We start from the raw sequence: 24,202 nt of genomic DNA on the forward strand, positions 1-24,202 counted from the left end.
TAGGGCCAATGAAAATGTTCAAAATTGATCGTGATAATGGATTACACACTCATTTATTTAAATATTTATTTATTTATTTATATTTATTATATTATTTATTTTATATTGTTTTATTTATTCATATTTATTTAAATATGAATATATTTAAAGCCCCTGAGTCATACGCTTCTAAATGGATGAGTTCTGTGTTATTCAAATTTTAGCTCAATAAACCTGTCAAAGAAAGGTACTCGGAACAGAAGCAAAAAGACAATACTGTGAAATATTTGGGCTGCTAAATCTACACATTTCAATGTGAAAAAAAAAAGTTAGAATTGAGACTACTTTTCCACCATTAAAGATATTGTCACATGGGGGAACTGAGTCCACTGAAGAAATTAGCACTTTCAATCTGATAAGTAAAAAGAAGAGGAAACACCAGTACTTAAAAGATAGTCTTTGTTCATCTTTTGTTTTCTATCCTTCATATAAATACATCATGGATATATTTTATAAAATTGTACTACAGTTCTCATTCAGAATACCTCTGCTTCTGTTCAGAGTTCCTCCCCAACCCTGTCTTACAGTACTTATTTCCATATTTATTCATTTGAGTTCCTAACTTAGGCCACTTGGACATTTCATTTATGTTTGTCTCCAACTCCACCAACTGTTTGTAGTCAGGGAAAATATGTTTTGTCCAACTGAGCCCCAACATGCTATGCAAATGCCAAATACGTAGAAGGCACTTAGTAACCGGTTCCTTGATTGAAATGTATAACCAAACCCCACCATTTCTCCATCTTTCCAACTCCAACCAAAATGGCCCATTTTGTTTTGTTTTCTATTTCCATAGGTATCGTGCCCCTGAAGTTTTATTAAGATCTTCAGTGTACAGCTCTCCCATTGATATATGGGCTGTTGGGAGTATAATGGCTGAACTATATACATTAAGACCACTTTTCCCAGGGACAAGTGAGGTCGATGAAATCTTTAAGATTTGCCAAGTTTTAGGGACTCCCAAAAAAGTGAGTACTCCTCTCCTTAAGTTGTTATAACTTTTGATTATGATTTTTACTTAGCTATCTGATATTTTCATTTTCAAATAGGCTTATGCTTTAATGGTTATTTTTCTTATCCTTTTTTTTTTTAATTGGGTGGGATAAGAAGCCAGAATCCTTCAAGACTGAAGAAAAAAGGGTTCTTACCTTTAAGAACTTAACGGAACATTCTCTCTATTTAGAATTCTGTAGATTTACTTTGGGTTCATGAGCAGTTGATGACCTCGTGGCCATCCTCGCTTAGACTCTTTCCCATTTACTCTGCAAATATGCATTGGCATCAGTTCTAGAATCCCAGGTTCCTGGACCATTTCTCTTAACCTTTCCTGTTTCATTTTACATACCTCTGCCTTGGGTATTTGCTTCCTCGACCTGAGTACTTCTCAATTAACTACCGCATTCAGCCAGACCTTACTTTCTGATATGTACTTAATAAGTACGTATAATTACAGCCTAATTATGTTAGTATGTGCCTTGTAGTTAAAATTAGACACGTAAACATAGTTATTAAAGCTTCGTGTAATTTGTTATTTCCTAACTATGTGCAGTGTCTAACAGTGGATACAATGTCTAACATAATGAGAGTCTTTGAAATGATCAGCGGTTTGCATACACCACTTGTGCCTTATTTATTCTAAGTTGGCTGGGTATCATCATTAAGATCTAAAAAACAGACAAGAGTTTAATATTCTTTCTATACTATATATAGCACTGAGTTGTAGGTCTGGTATTTCATTCTGTTTCTATAAATCAACACTAAATCACCAGTGATTGTTATATTATACCTGTGTTTTTAAATTGATCACTAAAAACCATTTTCTTTTTGCTCTCCTGTCCCACCCACTTATATATGCCTTAAACAGAGTGACTGGCCAGAAGGGTACCAGCTTGCATCCTCTATGAACTTCCGTTTTCCCCAGTGTGTTCCTATAAACCTAAAAACTCTTATTCCCAATGCCAGTAATGAAGCGATTCAGCTTATGACTGAAATGTTGAATTGGGATCCGAAGAAGCGACCAACAGCAAGTCAGGTAAGAGGAATCCCTCTGGTACAGTGGTTTTTTTCTTTGCTTTGTTTTTGAGATTTTACAATACCAGGGATATTTTCGTTTACAAAGCAAGTCTGTTCTCAACCAGGGTTTTACCAGCCTGTAAATAAGCTTGAAAACGTGAGGCATCCAATAGGTCATGAATTCATTTCTAGGCCTATAAACATCCCTGGGAGAATTGAGAAAACAGCCACTCCCATGATTTTCTGTGTCTTGTGGTTCAAATGAGGTTGAGGCTGAAAGGAATTAATTTCTTTAATGATAAAAATTCAGGCATATGACAGCTAATTAGGAGGAAACTTGTCACTTGGAGTAACAGGGTATCTCTTCAACTGTGCAACGTAGGAGACTTTCTGTGTTCTCCCATGGTTTAGAGGTGGGTTCCTGTTCACGCTACCCAATGGTATCAAGCCTCCATAGGACTGGAATACTGGTCACGCTCCAGCTCCCACAAGGGGCCAGCAGGTGGCGCCCTCCCTCAGCGCCTTTGTGACCAGCCCTGGAACATCTACAGAATGCCATGGTTGTCTTTGCTTAGTTTGAAAAAGTCCTAATGAGCTTCCTTGTATTCTTGTTATTTAAATGTAAATTCGGCATTAAAAGTACCAAGAATTTATGAGGCTTTTTAAAAATTTAACTTGAGAAATGTTTTCTGAAGGTGAAGTGGAAGAACAAATAGGAAAGAATAGTTAAGATAGATTTGAACAAGAATAAGTAAAAGGAGGACAGTGGTAGGGGCCAAACAGCTTGCCCCATCAGATATTAAAATAATCTGTAAAGTGAGAGGATTACAACAGTGAAGGGACTCGCATAAGAATCGACAGAGAGCCCGACTTGCAGAAGCTGTTAAGTCAGGAGTAGGTAAACATGGCATCACAAATTGGGGGGAGGGGGACTGTCACTGGCACAGTTAGTTAATTCTCAGGAAAAAAGTAAATTTAGGTTATTTCTTACCATACTTTTCGTAAATCCCAGAAGGTTTAAATAATAAGAAGGATGAACTAAACTATTAAGAACTAAAGAAAGTATATGTGAGTATTTAATCTCAAGGTAAGAAATAGATGAGTATAAAAGTAACAGAAGAAACCACAAAGGGAAAACTCAGATTTTTTTTTCATCATGGTGAGTGTACTCCTCAGGCCCCATCGCCCATTTCCCCCCATACTCCCACCCACCTTCCCTCTCGTAACCATTGGTTTGTTCTCTGTAGGAAAAACTCAGATTTGCTCACATAAAAATTAAATTTTTTTCTCTTATAAAAATCCCGAGATTGGAAGACAAGCAGCAAGAATTCTTTTCAACAAATGAGACAGTGTATTTTCTAATGTTTCTAAATATTTGTTAACTTTTATAATAAAAGTATAATAAAAGTCTTTAACTCTTACCTAAAAAAGAAGTGGGCATGAGACATTTTTTAAAAATCAGAAAAAGAAATAAAAATTACCAAAAACTATTTTTTTAAAATGTGCAGCCATTGTTCCTTATGGTAAAATGCAAAAACAACAACAAACCAACAAAAAACAGCTAAAAGGCTATTTCTCTAAGTAATGGAAAAAGTTTTGCAATGTAGTATATCAAGAATATTGAAAACAATCAGAAAGTTGGATAATGATTTATGCCCACAGATGTTCAAAGCTAATTAAAAACTGTGCATTGGAGGTATATATATATCCTTAACATAGACTACTTTGCTCCCATTAAAAATGGAATTTTTAAAATAAAATAACCATTTTGGAGACTTCTCAAGCCCAAATGCTAAGTTTAAATGTAGGCTAGGCTATTATACATACAACATGATTTTATTAAAAAATATATATATATTACATGACTAGAAAGAAGTACAAAAAAGCAAAACATCAAAATGTGAGCAATACTTTTTCCCTGGTGTTGGCATTGCAGACTATTTTAATTTCTTCTTGATGCAATGATCAAATATTCCCCAAATAAACAGGAAAAAACCAGTTCCTTCTTAAAGACTCACCTCTTCTTGAAAGATGGTAGCTGATATCTTAAAGAGGAAAAGTTGTTACAGATGAAGCCTTGAAATTGCAAATCACACTTTTAAAGTTTCTAGCTCCAAAATAGTACATTTTTAATTTAGGAGTTTTGACATACTAATTAATAGGACTTAATTAGGAAATTGAGTGCTTTCTGTGCGCCAGGTACTGATGTATTTAAATTGCCTATATTTGTAGAGCTCCACTTAGGAACGTCGGTGTAATTAACGCATACATCAGTTGTGGTAGGGGACATCTCAGAATAAAGGCTCTTTCTACATCTGCTGAAATATACCTCCCGCCCTTAACCTCTTTCTTCCCCACTATTTCATAGATAGCCCTGCTTTTTAGTGGAAACAGGAAGACTGAGTTAGGAGACATGAACTTACAGAATACAGGAGCCATGTACAAGGCTACTTCTGTCCCCTCAAAAACTTCCCTTGCAATTAACTGTGGGTCAGAGCTGTGCTCACACATCAGTGGGAACCGGCTTCGCGCAGCACGTGCAGGGTAATAGGACTTGGCTACCTTAAGGTGCCCTCCTTACCCTCCCCCCATGCATACAAACATAAACTGCAGAACTGGGAACTTTCCTCCTTTAATCCAGGTGTATGATGACTGGGTAGAGGGATCAGTATCCACAGCTGAGCTGCACGAAAGGCTTCAGAAATTCCCTAGACCAATTTTCATCAACTTTGGCCATTGTGACATTTGGATTAGATCCTTCTTTGTTGTGAGGACCATCCTGATACTGTAAGATGTTCAGCAGCACCCTTAGTAGCATGTCTAGATGCCAGTCGTACCTCCCACCCACGGGAGAACCACTCCTGTGGACTGTGCGGCCAGACAGTGGTCAGGGGCCCTCCCCTCCAGCCCACCACCTCCATGCGGCAGCAGCAGCTGGTTGGCTGATCTGGTTAAAACCCAAACAGTGATCGTTTTTTATTATTTTTATATTTTCTTCCCAGAAATATCTTCTCTTTGCTGATACATTACTATAATAAGCTCTAACACATATCCATTTGTAATCTCCTTTTCTAAAATTGTTCTTACTTCTGGTAGGCATGTAGCTATCCTTAGGCTAAGAGTGGCCCTGAATTTTATATTATATTCTAGTTAATCATTTAACATGAACTCCTTAGAAGATTTTCTTAACTCATTCCCGAATGGCTTTGGGGGGACTCTAAACCCATGCTCAGTATCTAGCATTTTAGTTTGAATTAATCACATCAAATTTAGCCCGTGTTTATAAGCTGGATTTTATTTTCATACAAATACAATAGTTGCTTTGCCTGGACATTACCCATGAGTTTTACATTCTTCCTACTATGTTGTACCTTATTTTTTCAGTGAAATTTGTGTCCTAAATCATTATTTCCTGGTTACCTTTTTGAAGGTAGCAGAAAGGGAAAACTGGATGCTTTCTAAGTCTTTGAAGCTGATCTAGGCTAGTGCTGTATGCCAAGCCTGCTGTCAGTCAGTCGTTTATGTGCGGTAAATTTAGGTGCAACTGTTTTCCATTTCTTATTTCCATGCTTTTGTAGGCATTGAAACACTCGTATTTTCAAGTTGGTCAAGTACTAGGCCCTTCCTCACATCATCTGGAATCGAAACAATCTTTAAATAAGCAGGTGCAACCACTAGAATCAAAGCCATCTTTAGGGGATCTAGAATTGAAGCCCCTGCCAGACATAAATGAGCAGACGGTCAGACAGCCCCAACCGAAGAACAGCCACCAGCCACTGGAGTCCATCCAGCCGCCCCAGAACACGAGTGTCCAGCCAGCGCCAAAGCAGCCAGGACAGCAGAAACAGCCGCAAACACTGTTTCCAAGTATTGTCCAAACCATGCCGACCGTAAGTAGCCCATAACGACACTTTGAATGCAATAGTTTCTAGGCTACAGACTTTCTTTAACAGTTACTCAGATGCAAAAGAACTCAAAGAATTTAATAGAATCTGGGACTCAAGAGAGATGATCCTAAATCTTAAGGATTTGAACAGTAATTTTATACTGTTTTTAAATACTAATGAACATGAACAGAATGAGTTTTTTAAGTATCAGGCATTGTCTAAGACTTTCTCTTCCTACTTCTTTTGTTCGGTTCGGGGAGCTCCGTCAGGGGCCACATGAGTTGTATCCTCAAGATAAATACTCCCAAATGCATTTGCATCGTGTGCACTTTAAGGACTGAGAGATCTCAACGAATACTGTCTAATTCCTTATCCTTATATAAGCAGGCCCTGCTCCCTGTAGTCCTAATCCTATTCTACTGTACTATTAATTGCCTCGTTCTTGTGTGTCCTGTTTATTATCTGGCTCTTCCTATAGAATGTAGGCTCCAAGAGCTCAGGAATGTTCGTCTGTTTATCAATACAGGCCCTGAACCCAGAATGGTGCCTGGCATGTGGTTGGCCTCTCAGTTTACCCGTTGAACAGATGAGTTAATTGTCCATACTCCATCTAGGAGTCTGCATCATCTAGGGGCATTTCTTTTCTTTATTTTTTAATATGATTGAGTTATTTTAGAGAGAGAGAGAGCACATGAGCTGTAGGGGCAGAGGGAGAGAGATTCTCAAGCAGACTCCGCACTGAGTGTGGAGCCCAACACAGGGCTCAGTCTCACAACCTTGAGATCACTACCTGAGCCGACACCAAGAGCTGGATGCTTAACCAACTGCATCACCCAGGCACCCCCTCTTTGGGACATTTCTGACTATTCAGAAGTTCTTTCTTAGACTGAGCTAACATCTGGTTTTCTGTAGCTTTCTTTTTTTTTTTTTGTTTTTTAAGATTTATTTGAGAGAGAGAGCACATGCAAGCATGAGGGAGAACCAGAGGGAGAAGTAGACACCCCACTCTCCAGGGAGCCTGATGTGGGGCTCGATCCCAGGACCCTGAGATCATGACCTGAGCCAAAGGCAGACGCTTAACTGACTGAGCCACCCAATGTCCCTTCTGTAGCTTTTAATAAAAGTTTATCACTCTTCCCAAAAGGCAGCCATTCAGGTCTCTAAAAATAGCCCTTATATTACCTGTCCTCTTCTTTAGAAGAAACATCCCCAGTTCCCTCACACTCCACATATGACATCATTCACCAATGATTGAGTAATCCTTGGTTCCTGTGTAGGAAGGAGACTTTGAGTCCCCTCTCCATCCTGCTTCCCATTTAGAAAGAGGCTGCCACAGTAGGGGCAAACCACAGGGAGTATAAATCATGGGTGAATCACCTCCAACATTCCAGAACCATATGTGCACTCATGTCACCAAAGATTACATTTTTATTTCTTTGGTTTTTTCTCTTGGGAGGCACATAAAATGTTGACTTATACTGAGAGGAAAAGAAAAGAAATGAATATTTATTGAATATCTGCTAAGTGCCATGTACTATGCTAAGGCCTTGTATGCATTCACTAAGTTATCGACCCCAGTAACCTAGTGCTCAATTTTTAGATAGCTAATAGGTTCCAGAGAAGGGATTGAACATTCTGTCAACTAAAATTCCCAAGTCTGTTTTCTACAAGTGCGTTTGCTAAATCACATATTCTTTACTTCTTTCTTGTGTGTGGAACTTTTGCAAATTACAAAGTGTGATCTCTAGGATTCAAAAGATTGCAAGACCTTACTTTTACACTTCCAATTTCTAAATTATTTTGTCTTGTCAGTTCAACCATTCTGCCTCGCATGTCACTAACTATGCACTGGTTTAGTTGTTCATTTGCTTTTCTTCCTCCTATATCTTCAAGATGAACAGAATGGCAGTGAGCCCTTGGACAGGCCACTAGAACCTTCTTGTACAGTGACACTGACCCACTGAGAGTACTCTTGGTCAGACTACTGAATAATGTACTTTGTGTGCTTGGGCTGCTATAACAAAATACTGGGAGGCTTTAAGCTGGAAATTTATTTTCTAGATGCTGGGAAGTCCAAGATCAGAGTGTTAGCCAATTTGATTCCCAGTGAGGGCCTTCTTCCTGGTTTGTATAAAATGCCTTCTCGCCTTGTCCTTACGTGGCAGAGAGGGAAGGCAGAGAGAGAAAGCAAGCTCTCTGCGATCTCTTTCAAGAGGGCCCTAATCCCATCATGAGGGTCTCATCCTCAGGACCTCATCTAATCTCTAGTTACCTCCCAAAGGCCACTTGTCCAAATACCATCACATTAGATTTGGGGTATAAATTTTGGGGGGGTGTACAAATTTCAACATATAAATTTTGGGGGAAAATAAACATTGAGTCTGTAACAGTACTGACCCACCTTTGTTGTCCTTTTGTCACTTCATTTCACGGACAGCATCAAAGACTCATTCAGCTACTCTGTTGAAGGCCACAGAGACCACATATATTCATTGTTTGCTTTGTAGAAAAAATGGTGGCCTATACGATCTACCCACATTTTTCCCTCAGTGCTCAAAAACTTTACCTTTAATAACTGAGTTTAGAGTCTTTGCCCTTATCCTATACCAAACATATTAAAGTGTAATTTGCAAAAACCCACCTTCTACTTTATAAACATTATTTATATTTGCCCCTTTCCAGTCTTCTCAGACATCTTGATATTACTGACATGGCTCAGCAGCCTAGAGCATCAGCGCCCCAAAGAACAACTCAACAGAAAGAAGAGGCTCACGCTCCGCTAACTATAACCTTTGCTTATCTGGGATCTTAGATTGTTTCATTCTCCTTAGTCTAGAGTTAATTTTCCCTGGCAAAGAAAACAATAGTATAATAGAAGTCAGCAAACACCATTTCTGTCATCAGCCATCACTAAGGCACCATGGGCTCCAAGCAATAGCATATCCATTCTTTAAACATCTTCTTGCCCGAAACTTAGCTTTATATGCTTCCAAATTCCTTGATTTTCAACTGCCTTTTGGATTTTTCCATTTATGTACCCCCCAACTGCACCAGATAAATTTGAATAAAACCACTGTGTGGTCCAGGGCAGGTTTTCTTCCTCATTCCTTATTTTTGTCAATAGAGCCACCATCCTGAAACGAGCAGGCTGAAACTTTTAGTCATCCCTGCCCTTCCTGTCTGCATCCATTAGGATTACATTCTTCTGTGACTTATGATGGAAAACGGACCACTGAGGCTCAAACAATAATGGGTTTTTTCTCGCATAACAAGAAGTCAGATGGTGGGCCAAACCAGGGCTGGTGCAGATTATAGAAGGAACTACCAGACTGCTTCCGTCTTCCTGTTCTGCCATACTTAGCAGGCTGCTTTCATTCCTCTGGCCACAAGATGGCTGCCGCTCCTTTGGGCTAGCTTCTACATTTTAGAAGAGGGAAGAGTGAAAGCCACTGGCATGCCAAAGGAGTCCAAAAATAGCTCTCCTGGAAGTCCCTCCTGTACAATTAAACTGACAACTCATTGGCTAGATTGTGTCACATGGCTACATAGAGCTGCGAAGGAGGCTGGGATTTCATGTATTTTAAGTAGGTATATTGAAAGCAAGATGGGAAGAATGGCTACTGAATGGGTAACCTGGCAGTGTGTGCCACACTCTCCTCTGACCTCTGTTCAGGGAGATGCAAAGTTCAGTCCTTCTATTCCTTGTTAAGAGCAGATGTATTCTTTCATGACCATGCCAGTATAACCGTAAAGACTTCCTATTTGAAGAGCTTGGCCTTCTAGAATGCTGCCTTTATCTCACCACTTTTTAGCTCAAAGACATCCAGTGTTCTTTACTGCCCATGGGAGAGCTGCAACTCATTAGACATACTGAAGGCCTTCAAATGCTGTCATCAGTCTGTCTTTGCAACCCCATCCTCCACAACTTCCAGCACCAACCATCTGCTTTGATAAGCTAGGTCTACACTTTCTTCCTGGAACAAACTCTGGCACTTTTCTCTTTTTTCTTTCTTTTCTTTTCTTTTTTTTTTTTTTTTTTAAAGTAGGCTCCATGGCCCAATATGGAGCCCAACATGGGGCTCAAACTCACAACCCTGAGATCAAGACCTGAGCTAAGATTAAGAGCTGAATGTTCACTGACTGGGCCACTCAGGTGCCCCTGGCACTTTTCTATTAGAAAGTCATACTCTGTATATTTCCTCTTCCAAACTCTGGAACAACAATAGTAATAACAACCATACCACCTAACCTTAGTATAACTCTTGTTATATGTTAGGCCATATCCTAAGGACTTTCAAGATATTTTATATTAAATTCAGAAACACTAATTAGAGAAATACTGCATATCTCCATTTAAGGAGGAAGAAACCACCAAGGCTTTGAGAAGTCACTTGCCCAAAGAGACACAGTCACACATGACACTTTTCCAAATTATACATCAGTGAAGAATCAATTCTGATCCTAAATATTCAAGTCTCACCCCAGCCCAAATCCAGAGATCTCTCCTCTCTCTGAACTCCTATCATATTTTTAGCATGTGCTACCTGTTTTTGTTAATACTTTTCAACCTGTATATATGTATCTTCTTAACTTTATGGAATCCTCCTTGAGAATAGGTACTTTTGGTATCAACTAGAATAGCTTACGCATAAAAGGAACTCAGCAAATGCTACAGATGATGATGTCTGATTTTCCACCACAGAAGCCAAATGGCACACTGGGTCATAAAAGTGCTAGGAGGCGTTGGGGTCAGACTGTGTTCAAGTCTGGAGATAGCTGGGAAGAATTTGAGGACTGCGATCTCGGAGCCTCCCATTCCAAGAAGCCAAGCATGAACATATTTAAAGAAAAGAGGAAAAAAGATTCTCCATTTCGGTAAGATTTCACATTCCAGGAAAATATATTTTTATCATGCATCAACTTATATTACTCATTACGTATAACTGAAGATGTTAAAAGACAGTAAGTAGCTTACCATTGTTTTCTTCCACATACCCCAGATTTCTACGTATACCTCCGGGAAGGTAAGAATCTTGACTTCTCGCGGTAATGATTCTCAGTATTAATGGCTGAGTGTTGTGTGTGTCCGGCGGGGCAGGGGGAGGGGAAGAGTTCTTGTGAAGTTGTTAGTGTGCCCTACTGAATTATGATCGCCATCATTCCCATTTGAAATCTGTATGCCTATTTGAAGAAAAGCAAAGCACAATCTATAAAAGTAACGGTTTCCTCTGATGGTGCTCAGATTCACTAATTTGTTTGCTATTCTAAACTCTTTTGATCATTTCTTAAACTTTTTCTGGAAGTTTCGTATCTCCAGCAGTCCCTTTTCTAAGTTAAGTCATCATTAGCGCACTTTTCAACTTTGAGGTGAGGGTGGGTTAAATTTTATGAACAAAAGCTTGGAAAAATATTGTCTTTTTTTTTTCTCTTTGGAACAAAAGAGGGAGAAAAATATTGGCAGGAGGCAGGGAATTTTATCTAATAACTATATGGCATTTACTTTGGGACACACATGTCTCTGAAGTACATGGAAGGTTCTGTTAGGAGGACTTACGCTTGAATAATTCTTTGTCAATAGGTTTCCAGATGCTCAAGTTCCATAGGTACTCTTCCGTAAAGTACACGAACTTGAGAACAAACATGCTTAATCCCCCTCCCACTTTATACCAGAGGGTTACTCCTCTCAGCATTTCAAAACTGGAGTGGCATGAATGCATAACAACCTTTGAGATGCTAGACAAAGGGATAGGTCAGAAGACTGCCATCTTCAGCTCAGAAGGCTTTGTTGTTCCTATACGTATTTCTCTTAGGGGAAAGAAAACCCCACATTAGAAATCGAGTATGTTAGCCAGTGTTGGAAAGCATGGGGATTCAGAACCACTAAAGCACTAGAGCCTAATGATGCTTATTCTTTTAAATGTACTAGAATGTTCTGTGAAACTGTGACTTTTTTCAGAACCTACAGATACACATTGTACATAATTTTTTGAAGATTCAGTGTTTTATGGAATAAGGTGCTTAGAACTTTATCAACTCGCACCATGAAATACTCCAATTATAGTTCATCTTCATATTTCATCTTATGAATTATTCACTGTTTTCTATATACTATTAAGAAATAAGAAAATGATTTAATTTATGATTAAAACTTACAGATGTCAAGATAGAGAGCTACATAGTTGCTTTTTTCTTAAATAATTATTTGCATCTGCATTGATGTACTATGTAGATGACTTGAAAACTTTTTTAAACCTATGTAATCTCAATTACAGCTGAATTTTATCATGTGTTAAAAATAAAGGTGAAGGGCGCCTGGGTGGCTCAGTGGTTTAAGCCGCTGCCTTCGGCTCGGGTCATGATCTCAGGGTCCTGGGATCGAGTCCCACATCGGGCTCTCTGCTCAGCAGAGAACCTGCTTCCCTCCGTCTCTCTGCCTGCCTCTCTGTCTACTTGTGATCTCTCTCTGTCGAATAAATAAATAAAATCTTTAAAAAAAAAATAAATAAAGGTGAAGAGATTTGAATCAAAATCTATAGTTAAAATCAAGTTTGTAGTCCATATACTTAATTCTGGCAAGGGAACAATTGGTAAATGTCTTCTATAACATTTATTCCTTTTCTCTTGAAAGTCTTTAGAAAAACTGTATGACGAATTCTTAACGTGTATTTCTTCCATTTTTATTTTTTAGTATCTTCAAATGGCTTTACATAATTTAGACATATAAGAATAATTATTATTATATTATATTTATAGAATACCTAGTTTTCCCTTCCCCTCCCTTTTCATTTTGACTTCAGGTTCACAAAACTGAATTAATCTTATTTCTCTGCTCACGACAGACTCTCACCACAAATGCATACAAGCCTCTGTTTTTTTGCCTGTCCTCTGCTAACGTTCCCATTCCTTTCCTCACCAGAGGCACTGACTTAAGTATTGAATGGATGTCCATTCACCGTGCTTCCACACGTCCCCTTACAGATATATTTATTCTTGAAATATATATAGTACTGTTGTTTATATGCAATATACATACACAGTATATTATTAATATACTCCCACATATTAAGTGCCTACCTAAATTTTAATTTGTAATCTTCATGTTCCAGTAAAAATAGTGTAGAACAGAATACTGAGAGTCAGGTTGGATAAACAGGTCGCCTAAAGTCAGATGAGGCCTAATTCAAAATTTATCTAGATGTCTGCCTCTCTTCTATACAATACTTGGTGAATTGAATGCACTCTGCTATTCTCTGCATAGGCTTACTCAAAAAGAATACAACGGATCAAATACTAAAGTGTGAAACTTTCATTTATTAGGCTGTCATTTTTTTTAGCAAACAAAACAAAAACAAGATATTTATACTTACACTTGTATGCATGCGCGATAGACAGTTACTAAACACCTAGATGGTATTAAGCAAAGGTAGGGATAGGATGTGTCTGTCTTCATCCCATCAAATGTATAACAGTGGAAATATATAACACAAGAACAGAACATGAATTAGGTCCTGCTAATAAAGGAGCTCTAAGGAGCTCCAGAGTTCTGCTCATGGGCAGATCACTTTGAGGAGGAGCAAAGTCTTTTTGGTAAGAGCAGTTTTGAAAACGGGTAGGATTTCAGCAGTTGTTGGTCTACGGTGGGCTGAGGGAGAGGGAAAGGACCCAGAAATGGGTGAGGCTGTTTTTAATGAAAGGGTCCTCCTTGTGTCTAGGGCTACCCCAGAGCAGGTTGGGGCAGCCAGAACATCAAAGGGCCAACCAAGACAGTGTCGGTCCGAGGGAGTCCCAGACAACCTTACTGACAGACATTGCTTTCATAGACAGGTAAGGGGGGCTATGATTGTCTTCCCTTTCAACGTGCCGTCCTCCCCTGTTATAAATCCACAACTGTAGCAGTGGCTGGAAAGCTAGAAACATTACACACAGGCAGTGTGCTGCTCAGTTATAAAGCTTTCTGTTGCATAATGTTTAGTATTAAGGAGGATTGTGTGGACAGCCCAGTATCTGTTGGGGGAGAAGTTGTCATTTAATGTCCCTCTCAGCAAAAGGACTCTGATGGAAACCATTTAAGTGAGGTGACCTTGCCCTTGAAAAGATGAGCAGGGTGTGGGTGAGAACATAGTAGCTGTCCTCTTCACATGTTTTCACATTGTAATGCTGCCTTATGTTGATTTTCAAGGCTTCCAGACTCCATCCCCTCCGGCTCCTACCACTCCGCAGGGGAAAACAAGAGCTTACCTGCTGCTTTTCCCCTAAAATCTGATCCTGAACTGTCAACGGCCTCAACAGCTAAACAGTACTACTTGAGGCAATCAAGATACCTTCCAGGTAAGCAGTGGAAATGAAATGTTTGCCGCCAACCAGAAGACAGGTCAGGCTCAAGTGTTTTGGAATCTTTGTAGGAAGGGCACCAGTAAGATAATAAGTATAATCACAGTGCTCTTGGCTGGCTCTGCCTTGCCAGGACTTGTCTCCAAGGACTTTTCTCAGTCTCCTGCCTCGGTCAAGTCTGCTCAAGAAATGCTTAGTCAAAAATCAGGATGAGAACAGGCTTCAAAAAAATACCACTCTCGCCCACCAAAGCTATGCCTTTAAGTGGTAAATTTTGGTAAAATAATTCTGTACCCCCGTTACACCATTTCATAAAATGTGGGATTTTACACTGTTTCCTAAATGATCTGGATTATGGTTTTGAAAGATCATGGTGGGTTGAGCATACTACACACTCAAGAGGGGCAAGGAGGCTGGTTAGGAGCCCAGTGCATGTGTCTGGATAGAGACGGTAATGGCTTGCTCCGGAGTGGCGAACGTGGAGACAGAAAAATGGGTAAAAGCTCAGTGTATTTCAATAACGGAAAAGATAAGACTTGCTGACAGACCAGCATGGATGATGGTAGAAAACAGCAGGAATTAATGTTGGCTACTGGGTTTTTGACGTGGCAATGACTGGGGGGATGGTGGTGACTTTAGCAGAGAAAAGGAAAATCAGGAGAGGACAGGAGGTATGGAAGTGGAGAAACTGGAGTTGAGGCTGGGATGCCTAGCAAACATCTGAGTTGATCTAAGATGACTGAATATATGAACCTGGAGCTTGGGAGAAAGATCTAGACAGATGGTGGGGACTTTATGTTGTGCCTGCAAACAGCATTTTTCTCCTCAAAATCCACTTTAAAAAGAAAAGTTTAAATTTAATGAAGTCTAAAAGAGAATCAATTTTTAATTGACTGTGTATCTATATAGATATATCTTTAGTCCAAAAAGAGGGAGAGATAAAGTTTTCATCTCTGGGCATGGCTATTTACAGCTTTCTGAATAGTAAAAAGGCCACTGAGTTCATGTGAGGAAGTCTCCAGAAGCAAGCCATGGTTTCATCTCCCAGGAATTTGGGAAGGAGGAATAAGGAAGACAAGACAAGACAAGGGTGAAACTGGATTGTTAGCAAGAGATTGCGGTGTTACATTTTTCCATTTATCTTTTAGGCAACCATATAAATTTCAGTTTTAGGAATCCAGTAGAGATCCACTCCTACTGTCAATAATTGAAAGGAAAAGAATGAAATTACAGAAGGGCTTTAGAAATGGACAGGAGAGAAAACAGAGGCACGATGGCTGTGTAGGTTTAGACAAACATGTCAAAGAAGTTGAAATAAAGGTAGGGAGGACAAGGCCAGCGTTCAGACTGCACTTCTCTGCTGAGTAGTAAGAAGGAAGATACTGTCCTATCCAAGAGATATTGAAGAGACTGGCATGAAGTTATCCAGGAAGGAACTAAAATTGTAACCCTGGGTATTTGGAGATCTGTGGCTTCAATGTCTGTTTTGTTTTAGCATTTAAAGAGGGGGTGACCCAGCTGGTCATTAGTGGATGAGCAGCAGGTCTCTCTGTGTGGATGGAAGGGCAAGACATTGTGAGACCCATGGAGAGCACACACATTCATTCATGGATGCTGTCGATTCCTTTGTTTTATTCATTCACTCAGCAATATATATGCAGCATTTAGTATGTGCCAGGAACTTAATGATCTAGTCACTGAGATATCTGTATAGCACTGAACAAGACACACAAGATCCGTGCTCTCTGGAAGCTTATGTTCTAGTGCAGAGAGAAAAGGCAAATTCACAGGTGGTGATGAGTGTTGTGGAAGCAGAGAGATGACCTGGAGCGTGGCCGTGGGGGGCACTCCCCGATCCCTTCACCTCTGACTTGATGCCAGAAGGAGGAGGAGGAGACATCAAGCGGAGAGCTGAGAGAAGGGTTTTAGGTGGAGGGAACAACGCTGGCTTGAGTAGATCAACAAGCTGCCTATCTGGAGCTTAAAGGGCTGAGGGGAGAGCATTGGGGGAGGGTGGAGCCAGCAGGTCCCATGGAGGCCTTTGAAGGAATCTCAGGAGGTGAGTGACACATGACACATGTGTTAGACTCTGCGTAAAGGATGGATTGCAACAGGGCAAGGCTACATGCAGAGAGACCAGCTGGAAGCTACCGCAGTCCTCCAGGGGAAAGATGACGACGACCTCTTGATAGGTTTTGGAAGTGGACTTGCTGATTGGTAGAAAAGTTGGTAGAAAAGAAGGGAAAAGGGAGTTTGGAGCTTGAATCCGAGCTGGGTGGTGGTGCCGTGTTCTGAGATGGCAGAGTGAGGAGGAATAAAACTGGGTGGGGAAGAGGTAGATAGTCCTGTGCGTGGGCTGTTGTTTTTGAGATGCTTGTGAAACATGTTGGTGTGGAGAGGCCACTCCAATGGAAGGAGGGAGGAACCAGGAATATGGAGGAGGGACCTGGGCAAAGGAGAACAGATGTAGGAGTCTGCAGCAACTCCCAGACAGTACTAAGTCCATGGATTGACTAGGATCACCTGTAGAGAGATTGGGAATGGGAACCATGGTAGCGGTAGAGGAGAAGGAGCTGAGAAATAGGAAAGAGCCAGGCAGATGATGAGACCAGGCACAGGTGGTTTCCAAAGGCCAAGAAGGGAGCGTTTACCTGAAAAAGTTTACTGCTGAGCGCTTATAAGAAGGGAGAGAAATGCCCAATCAAATTTGACAATGGAGAAGTCCCTGACCCTGGGCATGCAGTTTCAGCCTGGAATGGTGAGGGATTGAAATGAGTGGGTTGAAAAGTGATGAGAAGTGAGAAAGTAGCGACTGAACAGGCATACTACTCTTTGGAGATGTTCTGCTGCGAAGAGGAGCTTAGAAAACAGAGCCATACTGGAGCCGGCTCAGGGAGCACATCAATGGTGGGGATTCTGGGTCTTTGGAGCTCATCTACATGTGGACAGGAATGATGGCTTACAGAGGGAGGCATTAATCATGCTGGAGGGGAGGGGGATGCCTGAGGGACTGAAGTCCTTAGGAAGGGGAGAAGAGTTGGAATTAAGACCATAAAACATGGGGGGCACTTTTGAAAGCAACAAAGGCACTTCCCTTGTAATCTCTATCTAGATACCTGGAGGTTTGTAAATGTTGGTGTTGGTACTGTGAGGGAGTTCTGATCTGACTGCAAAAGTAGGAATGTAGCAAAGTTCCCAGAACACAAATTCATGGGGGATACTCTTCCGTTTGGGGAAAAAAACAAAAATCACTCAGCAAATTGGTGTTTTTATCTATACAAGGAAGCCCTCTGGTGGTGGGAAAGGCAACTGTAAATTTTTGTTAGGATAAAGGGATGCAAGGTACCTTGTTTTCATATTTCTGCTCCCTAAAGTGGATTTCTGGGACATATTTTGGGTATCTGAGACTGGTGAGATCACTTCCTTCTTAAAAGAGAGATGTAAGAGTTTCGCAAATTACTGTGGTTCATAAGCATGGCTATAATCGAAACTTAATAAACAGACTTGAAATTAGAAGTGCATGAAATCTCAATTTGAGCTTTACTATTCCCCTGTTGGCCTTTTTTGTCTTGAGGATGCCCCTCTAGAGCTGGATGAGATTTGAAACTAGAACTGAGCTCAGTTCAGTTACCTGGACAAACATTTATTGAGCACCTATCATGACCCAGCAACTGCAGAGGATAGAAACTGTAATAAGAAGTGATCCTTGACATATGTGATCCAAAGTTATTTTTATAATTGAGTATCTTCAGGATTAAAAAAAAAAAAGAAGAAATCTTTGGGGGTCCTTTTTTTTTTTTTTTAAATTATAAATCCAAACATAAAAGGTTTTATTAAGCATCAACTTTTTTAGGATCATGAGAGCTCCAGAAATGTACCATATACTTTCAGGGCAGCATCACATTATACAAGAATTGGCAGATCTGTGACACTGGCCTTCAGGGAGAGAGACGCAAGAGTCATAGTTACTGACCTGCTACTGACCGGCTGTGTACTGGAGCAAGACTTTGAGATTCTGTTTTCTGTTACTTACAATGGGACTGCAGTCATCGCTCAGCTCACCCTGTAAGCCTTACGTATTTAATGATAGCAAGGTAGTTGCAGTAGAGTGTGCGATGCAAGCGCAAAGCATCTCTCGGAGGTGCCTTCTGGTCTCCCGTCCTGCTCCCAGCACCAGGACTGCAGCCCACATGCATGGACGCAGCCACGCTAGCCCAGAGACCGGCTCCCTCCACAGCGCATTTGAAACCCTGCTCCTTCCCGAGTCCCTTTATTACTTCTGTTCCTCCTTCCTGCTCCCCTGGCCTTGTCTTCAATGTCCCATGTCATTTCTACACTTGCCTTTCCTACCGTATTTTAAATGTCTTCACAGGACACACAAATCCCTATGTGACTTGACCCCTACTCCCCTCTCCAGCCTCATTTTGTGCCAGTCCCTGGTCTTCCTTTGTCCACGGGCTCTCTCCCAGGGCTTCCCCATCTCGGGTCCCCAGCCAACACTGTGGCCTCTCCCGACCCCCAATCAGATTCACAGTTCACCTTAAAATTCCTATTTTTTTAAAGAAAGAGTGATAGACCTTTTAAAGAAACTTGCTTCCGTTATTTACCTGCACCCCTCAGCACCAGGTTCTTTTAAACAATTTATATACCACTAATTATCTATTTATAACTTTTAATGTCTCCCTTCCCATTAAATTATAAGAGCCACAAGAGTAGAAACTAGTGTGCTGTGTTCACCACTTTTTGTCCAGTGCCATATACACTGCCTGGCATGTGATAGGTGCTCACTAAATATTTGCTAACTGATTTAATCTCCTCTGAGGCAAGGGATGATGGTATGTTCATTTCTACCTCTATCCCAGTGTTTGCTATATAGAAGGTGCCAAGTAAAAGCTTGTCAACTAAGATGTAAATGACTTAACAGTCTAGATTGTGTCTATTTCCAAGAAATCTGGAATCTTCAAAAAGACAGCAGTAAAGCAATTTTCTTTGCTAATGGATATATTTACTTTAAAAAAAAACAAACTAGGGATATCACAAGACTAACTTGATTAAAAAAATAATTGAGGTACTCAAGAGCCCATTCTTTTTGAACTACACTTATGAAAACAGTTCATTCAAGGTGATTTTTAGTTTGTCCCCCTACCAAAAAAAAAAGATTTTGTGTGTGTGTGAAGATTTTTTCATGAGTTATTGCTATCTTCTTTAGAAAGTGCATCTTCTTTATTGTCAGGTAATTGCCTGCTGTAGTTCAATTTTTAAGTGTTTTGTTAGAAACCAAAATCCGTACGAGCTATATGCCATAAGAAAGGCAAATTATTTACCTGGCGGAATGTTTCATTAGAGAACTGGTGACCAGTAACCTTGAGGTACAAAGCAACCTGGTTTTTTTCTGTCTTCAGAACTAGGGATATTATTACATGCCTCATAATGGGAAACTTTGCTAAGGAGTTCACTCTGAAAATCGAGAGATTGTCCCACCTGGAAAAAAAATTGCTAATTTCCTATACTATTGATAGTTCCCAGTGAGGATTTTTCTTGTATTAGCTGAAGAAAACACTCATGTCCAGCCCAGAGGCTTCGATGGTGTGAGGTCTCTGCTGTCCTGTATGTTACATCCAATTTATGGTCAGTAAAAAGAAAGCAAGTTCAGGAAACTTTCAAATCTCTTAAAAAGTTGAAACACCACCCTTTGACCACTAGTACCAGAGTCCAAAGTTGACTCCACGTTTCACAGATTTCAAAAAATCAGAACTACTTTGTTTAAATTTTACTAGGTCTCATATACAAATAAGCTTCATAGATAGATGCTGACATATCTGCTTCCAAACTTTAAATTCCCTTGAGTTCTTGGTCACACGTCTGTTTTCCTGGCCACACTAAGTGTTCCTCCAGGGTCTGGCCCAGAGTTCATACTGAAAACAAGTAAATGACAAGGAAGTATCTTTTTGAAGAAAATGTTGTTACCATCTCCATTTTTGTAAGACATTTGGCAATGTTTAACCTATTATTTCTTGTATGACAGAAAACATCTTATGTTTATAAAATATACTGTGAGGATTCCAGGTTACTGGAAGTATTTCAGGTTAAGGCAATTATCTGCTACATTGCAACATAAATTTATTTTCATTCTCCTTCTCCATGTTATTTCTGGTCTTCATCTGAAATGTATTATATATTTTTCCTTCAAGTTAATGATCACACGCTAACCTCTGAAATGACTATTTTGCTCTTCTAAGGTGTAAATCCCAAGAATGTGTCCTTGGTAGCCAGTGGAAAGGATATAAACCCATATACTTGGAGTAATCAGTTATTTCCTAAGTCATTGGGACACGTGGGGGCAGAACTTGCTTTCAAAAGGAGTAATGCAGGTAAAGCAAAAATACATTTAAAGTATAATTTTACATTGTTTTTCTTCTGCAGATTTTTACTTTTAACTACATTGTAAGCTGCCTTCTTCCAATGGAGATAATTTTGGGGGTACACAAAAGCTTTCTAACTGGTACTTCAGCACAGATCATTTAAAGGCAATCATTTGCCAGATCTCAACTTCCATATGGATTCTCTCCTAAAAAAAAAAAAATGCATCTTCCTGAACAATGGGTCTCTATTCTCTGATTTTACAAAAGAAAAGACAAATTCTGTTTACTAGGGTATGTTTCCTATTTCCCCAAAGAATAAAAATCTCTGGGGTGCCAGTCAAAGACACAGTTTCGTATGTTGGGATCAATGTTGAGAAAGTGAGTAACTCTTGATGACTGGGGAACAAATCCTGTTTAAGTCACGTGGCTTCCAGTTCTTAGCCTAATTGAATTATCAGCTGACAGATAATGAAAACTCATTTTCAAAATCACTGTATGATTTTTGGTCTAGAACTCTGAATAGAGTTCAAAGACTGTTGTGACAAAGCTATAACAGAACACCTTTCATTCCCAACTATCTGTTTACATTAAACAAGGTTTCTCAGTGCTTCCATCTCCAAAAAGGAACAAGAGAAAAAGGAACAGAACTGGTGCTGAGACCTGATTTTAGCAATAAGCAATACTCATTTGTGGATACAAGGACAGCCTGAAAAGGTGCCTTCTTTCTCAGTGAGATGAATTTCTCCAAAAAATAATACCTTTCAATGTTCAGTAATCAAAATTTATATGCAATGAATTATTGTAATTATAATGAACCTAATCTAGATAAAGATATTTTAACATACTTATGGCTATAAAAAAATTTCTTTAAGGTTTCAATTTACACATACTTTTCAGCGGTCAACTTAAAGACTTTTAAGCCTAAAACTGTATTTGGATAAAATTTGGGAGCTGACATGAATGAAAATAAAATTTTAGAGAGAAATGAGATTAAAGTGAAATTTCCAATGGTTAAAAGAAATGTATTTATGTATTTTGTAAGTCAGTATTGGTAGGCATAAAATCACCATGGTATTTAAATCCCATTGCTTAACGTTAAGTTAGAGATGTAATAGTTTTATTTTAAAATGTCTATAATATCCCACAAATGACAACTTTATGAACTATAAACCTTACAATGAAAAATTTTACACAACAGTTTAAAGTGTATGAAGAAGTAGAGTTCTTAATATAGACAGATAGAGAACTGGATCCAAAAATATCTGAGAAAAATTTCTGATGCAGAAAGTGAGTAGTCTACTGGGGTGTACTGAGATGTGACAACACACTCTGGACATTTTAAGTTTTCCAGATGCTCTGAAGACTCAATTTATCTGTTTAATAGTGCTGAGGTATCAGACACTGCAGCACTAATTTACTTATATTTTTCCACTATTTTAAAATAATATTCACTGAACCAGCTGGTTAAGTACACATGAGTTTAAATGATCTCACTACAACTTTGCGTCTCGGGGGAATACAGAATTGGCTGGCATCAAAGGAAAGCTGTGACCACATGTGAGAACAGTTTCTTATGTCTTTCCTGATTTTTTTCATTTATCTTCTAACCATTGTTTCTCTGCTTTTCCTAAAACATTCTTCTTCTTCATTCTTTCTTTCCACTTGCCTTCTCATCAGAGGAAAGCATAATTAAACCAATTGAAAAACTATCATGCAATGAAAGTTTTCCTGAAAAATTAGAGGACCCACAAGGTAATTTCTGGGCATTGTAGATGAGTACAACTTGTTCTTTGAATATCTTGTCCAATTTTCTTTTCCACATTTGCCCTGAATCCTGTCATACAAGGCCACTATGAAGGCCAACCAAGGTCACCTGCTTTTAGAAGTTAGACCAGAGCTGGGAGAAAGAAAAGCACTCCACGTCATCAAGAACACCGTTCTTTAGCAGTCAGGATTCTAAACTAACTTGCTCTTAAAGCTCTAAGCTCATCTTCTTAAATTAATAATGACACTTTATATAAATGAAGCAAATCTACTGAGAGTAAGAATTAAAAGAATATTTTCTAATTTGTAATCAGTATTCCTGGAAAATCTTTTTTAAAGTTCTGAAACTCATTTCTTACGCATTAGTAATCACTTAAAAGTTAACCAGGTTAATAGAAATGGTGGATTTCCTAGAGATTCACTGTTGCTGATTTAAACAGTGCTAACTATTGGCTTCAGCCTGAAACTTTGAAGCTCACAAGGTACTTCTAAATAAGCCAAAATAATGAATTTTTTGTTCATTTTTCCTTGCAACTTTCTCCCTACAGCCCATCACCTACTCAGCTCATGGCTTTTAGAATCTGACCTATCCCATCCCCATTCTGTCACTCAGTAGCCTTGTGATTGTGGACAAGTCAATTAGGCTCCCTAAGTCAGTTTCCCTGTGTAGCAAATGAAGGACATGATATTTACCAAGGTATTACTATATAGCCATCCCTAGGATTTTTGTCACCGTAAGCATGTAGCATCTGCTCTGAGGAGGCGGAGGAGAGCCGGAGCTGCCGCTGAATGGGATCACTGCCGTGAACTGCCTTTCAAAAATCTTTTGACGTAAAAGCCTGACTAGTGATTTAGAAATGGGTACTCAAGAGCTAAAAGAAAGGTCAAATTAGGCAGTTGTGCATATGCAGAATTCTGTAGTGCTAAAAACTGTACAAATTGACGTGTTCACTGTCTGAAGTCTCACTTCTGCGGTGACGCTGCTGCTTGGCATTTGTTGGTTCAAGAGCACACACTTACTGAGGGCCTCCTGTGCAGAGCGCTATGACAGACGTCAGGGACAAGAGGTTCAGAGGCCAGACTTGTGAACCAGTAGCGCTGTAAGAGATGCTTCAGTCATAGCTCACCATCACCGTCAGAGACCTGGTCTACCTCCTTGCTGACAAATGTGTCTCCTTTCCTGCATAGCGAGGCTCCTTGAAAGAAAATTATATTCCTTTTCCTCTTATTTCCAGTTTGCTTATCAGCTCACTGTGGTCTGTCCTCACCTGGACTCAGGCCACTGAAACCGCTCCTGCCAGGCAGTGGCCAGATCCCACAGCTGGGCTAATCCCATCAGATCACTGCCTCCTTCGGTCTTCCTCCTTTCTTCACACACTGTGTGCTCCTGGATGTTCAGACCCTGCTCGTCCTATCATCGACCACCCTCTCTCTTCCCTTTCCTCTGCAGGTCCTCTTCTTTCCTATCTCTTAATGCTGGTGTTCCCTGGGCCTCTGTTCTGGACCTTTGCATATCCCACAAGCCCTCCAAGCTGGCTCCTCCAAGCCATAGCCCCGTAACCGCCATACCTGGCTAATTCTGTCTCCAGGCCCGTTTAACCACAACTCCGGTATCCCACAGGCACCATGTCTTTCCAACAAACCTGTAGCTGTTCTTAGTCACCTAAGATACAAACTGAGGGGTTTGTATTTCTCTTTCCCTACCCCGCCTACCCCATACACCCACTTAGTCCTCTTCTCCATTGCCTTTGTGACTCCCTTAGTTCAGACTCTCATTTCAGCTCAAGCAGTGACCTCCTGCCTTCT

The 24,202-nt window shown here is 39.9% G+C and overlaps 1 protein-coding gene across 6 annotated transcripts in view; it reads left to right on the forward strand.

The window, feature by feature from the left end:
• Positions 1–24,202, forward strand: part of MAK (male germ cell associated kinase) — a 64,877-nt gene that overhangs the window by 34,416 nt on the left and 6,259 nt on the right. For 3 of the 6 annotated variants that reach the window (XM_047734736.1, XM_047734735.1, XM_047734737.1), the window contains 6 exons: positions 836–1,007; positions 1,904–2,071; positions 5,631–5,942; positions 10,642–10,814; positions 14,119–14,267; positions 20,510–20,641. In XM_047734736.1, the coding sequence (XP_047590692.1) occupies positions 836–1,007; positions 1,904–2,071; positions 5,631–5,942; positions 10,642–10,814; positions 14,119–14,267; positions 20,510–20,641 (1,106 nt within the window). Of the gene's footprint in view, positions 1–835; positions 1,008–1,903; positions 2,072–5,630; positions 5,943–10,641; positions 10,815–14,118; positions 14,268–18,161; positions 18,319–20,509; positions 20,642–21,228; positions 21,411–22,309; positions 22,385–24,202 lie in introns of those variants that run through there. The other 3 variants (XM_047734740.1, XM_047734738.1, XM_047734739.1) reach the window with 3 other exon arrangements.

The sequence above is a fragment of the Lutra lutra genome, chromosome 6 (genome assembly GCF_902655055.1).
Source record: "Lutra lutra chromosome 6, mLutLut1.2, whole genome shotgun sequence".
Lineage (NCBI taxonomy): Eukaryota > Metazoa > Chordata > Mammalia > Carnivora > Mustelidae > Lutra > Lutra lutra.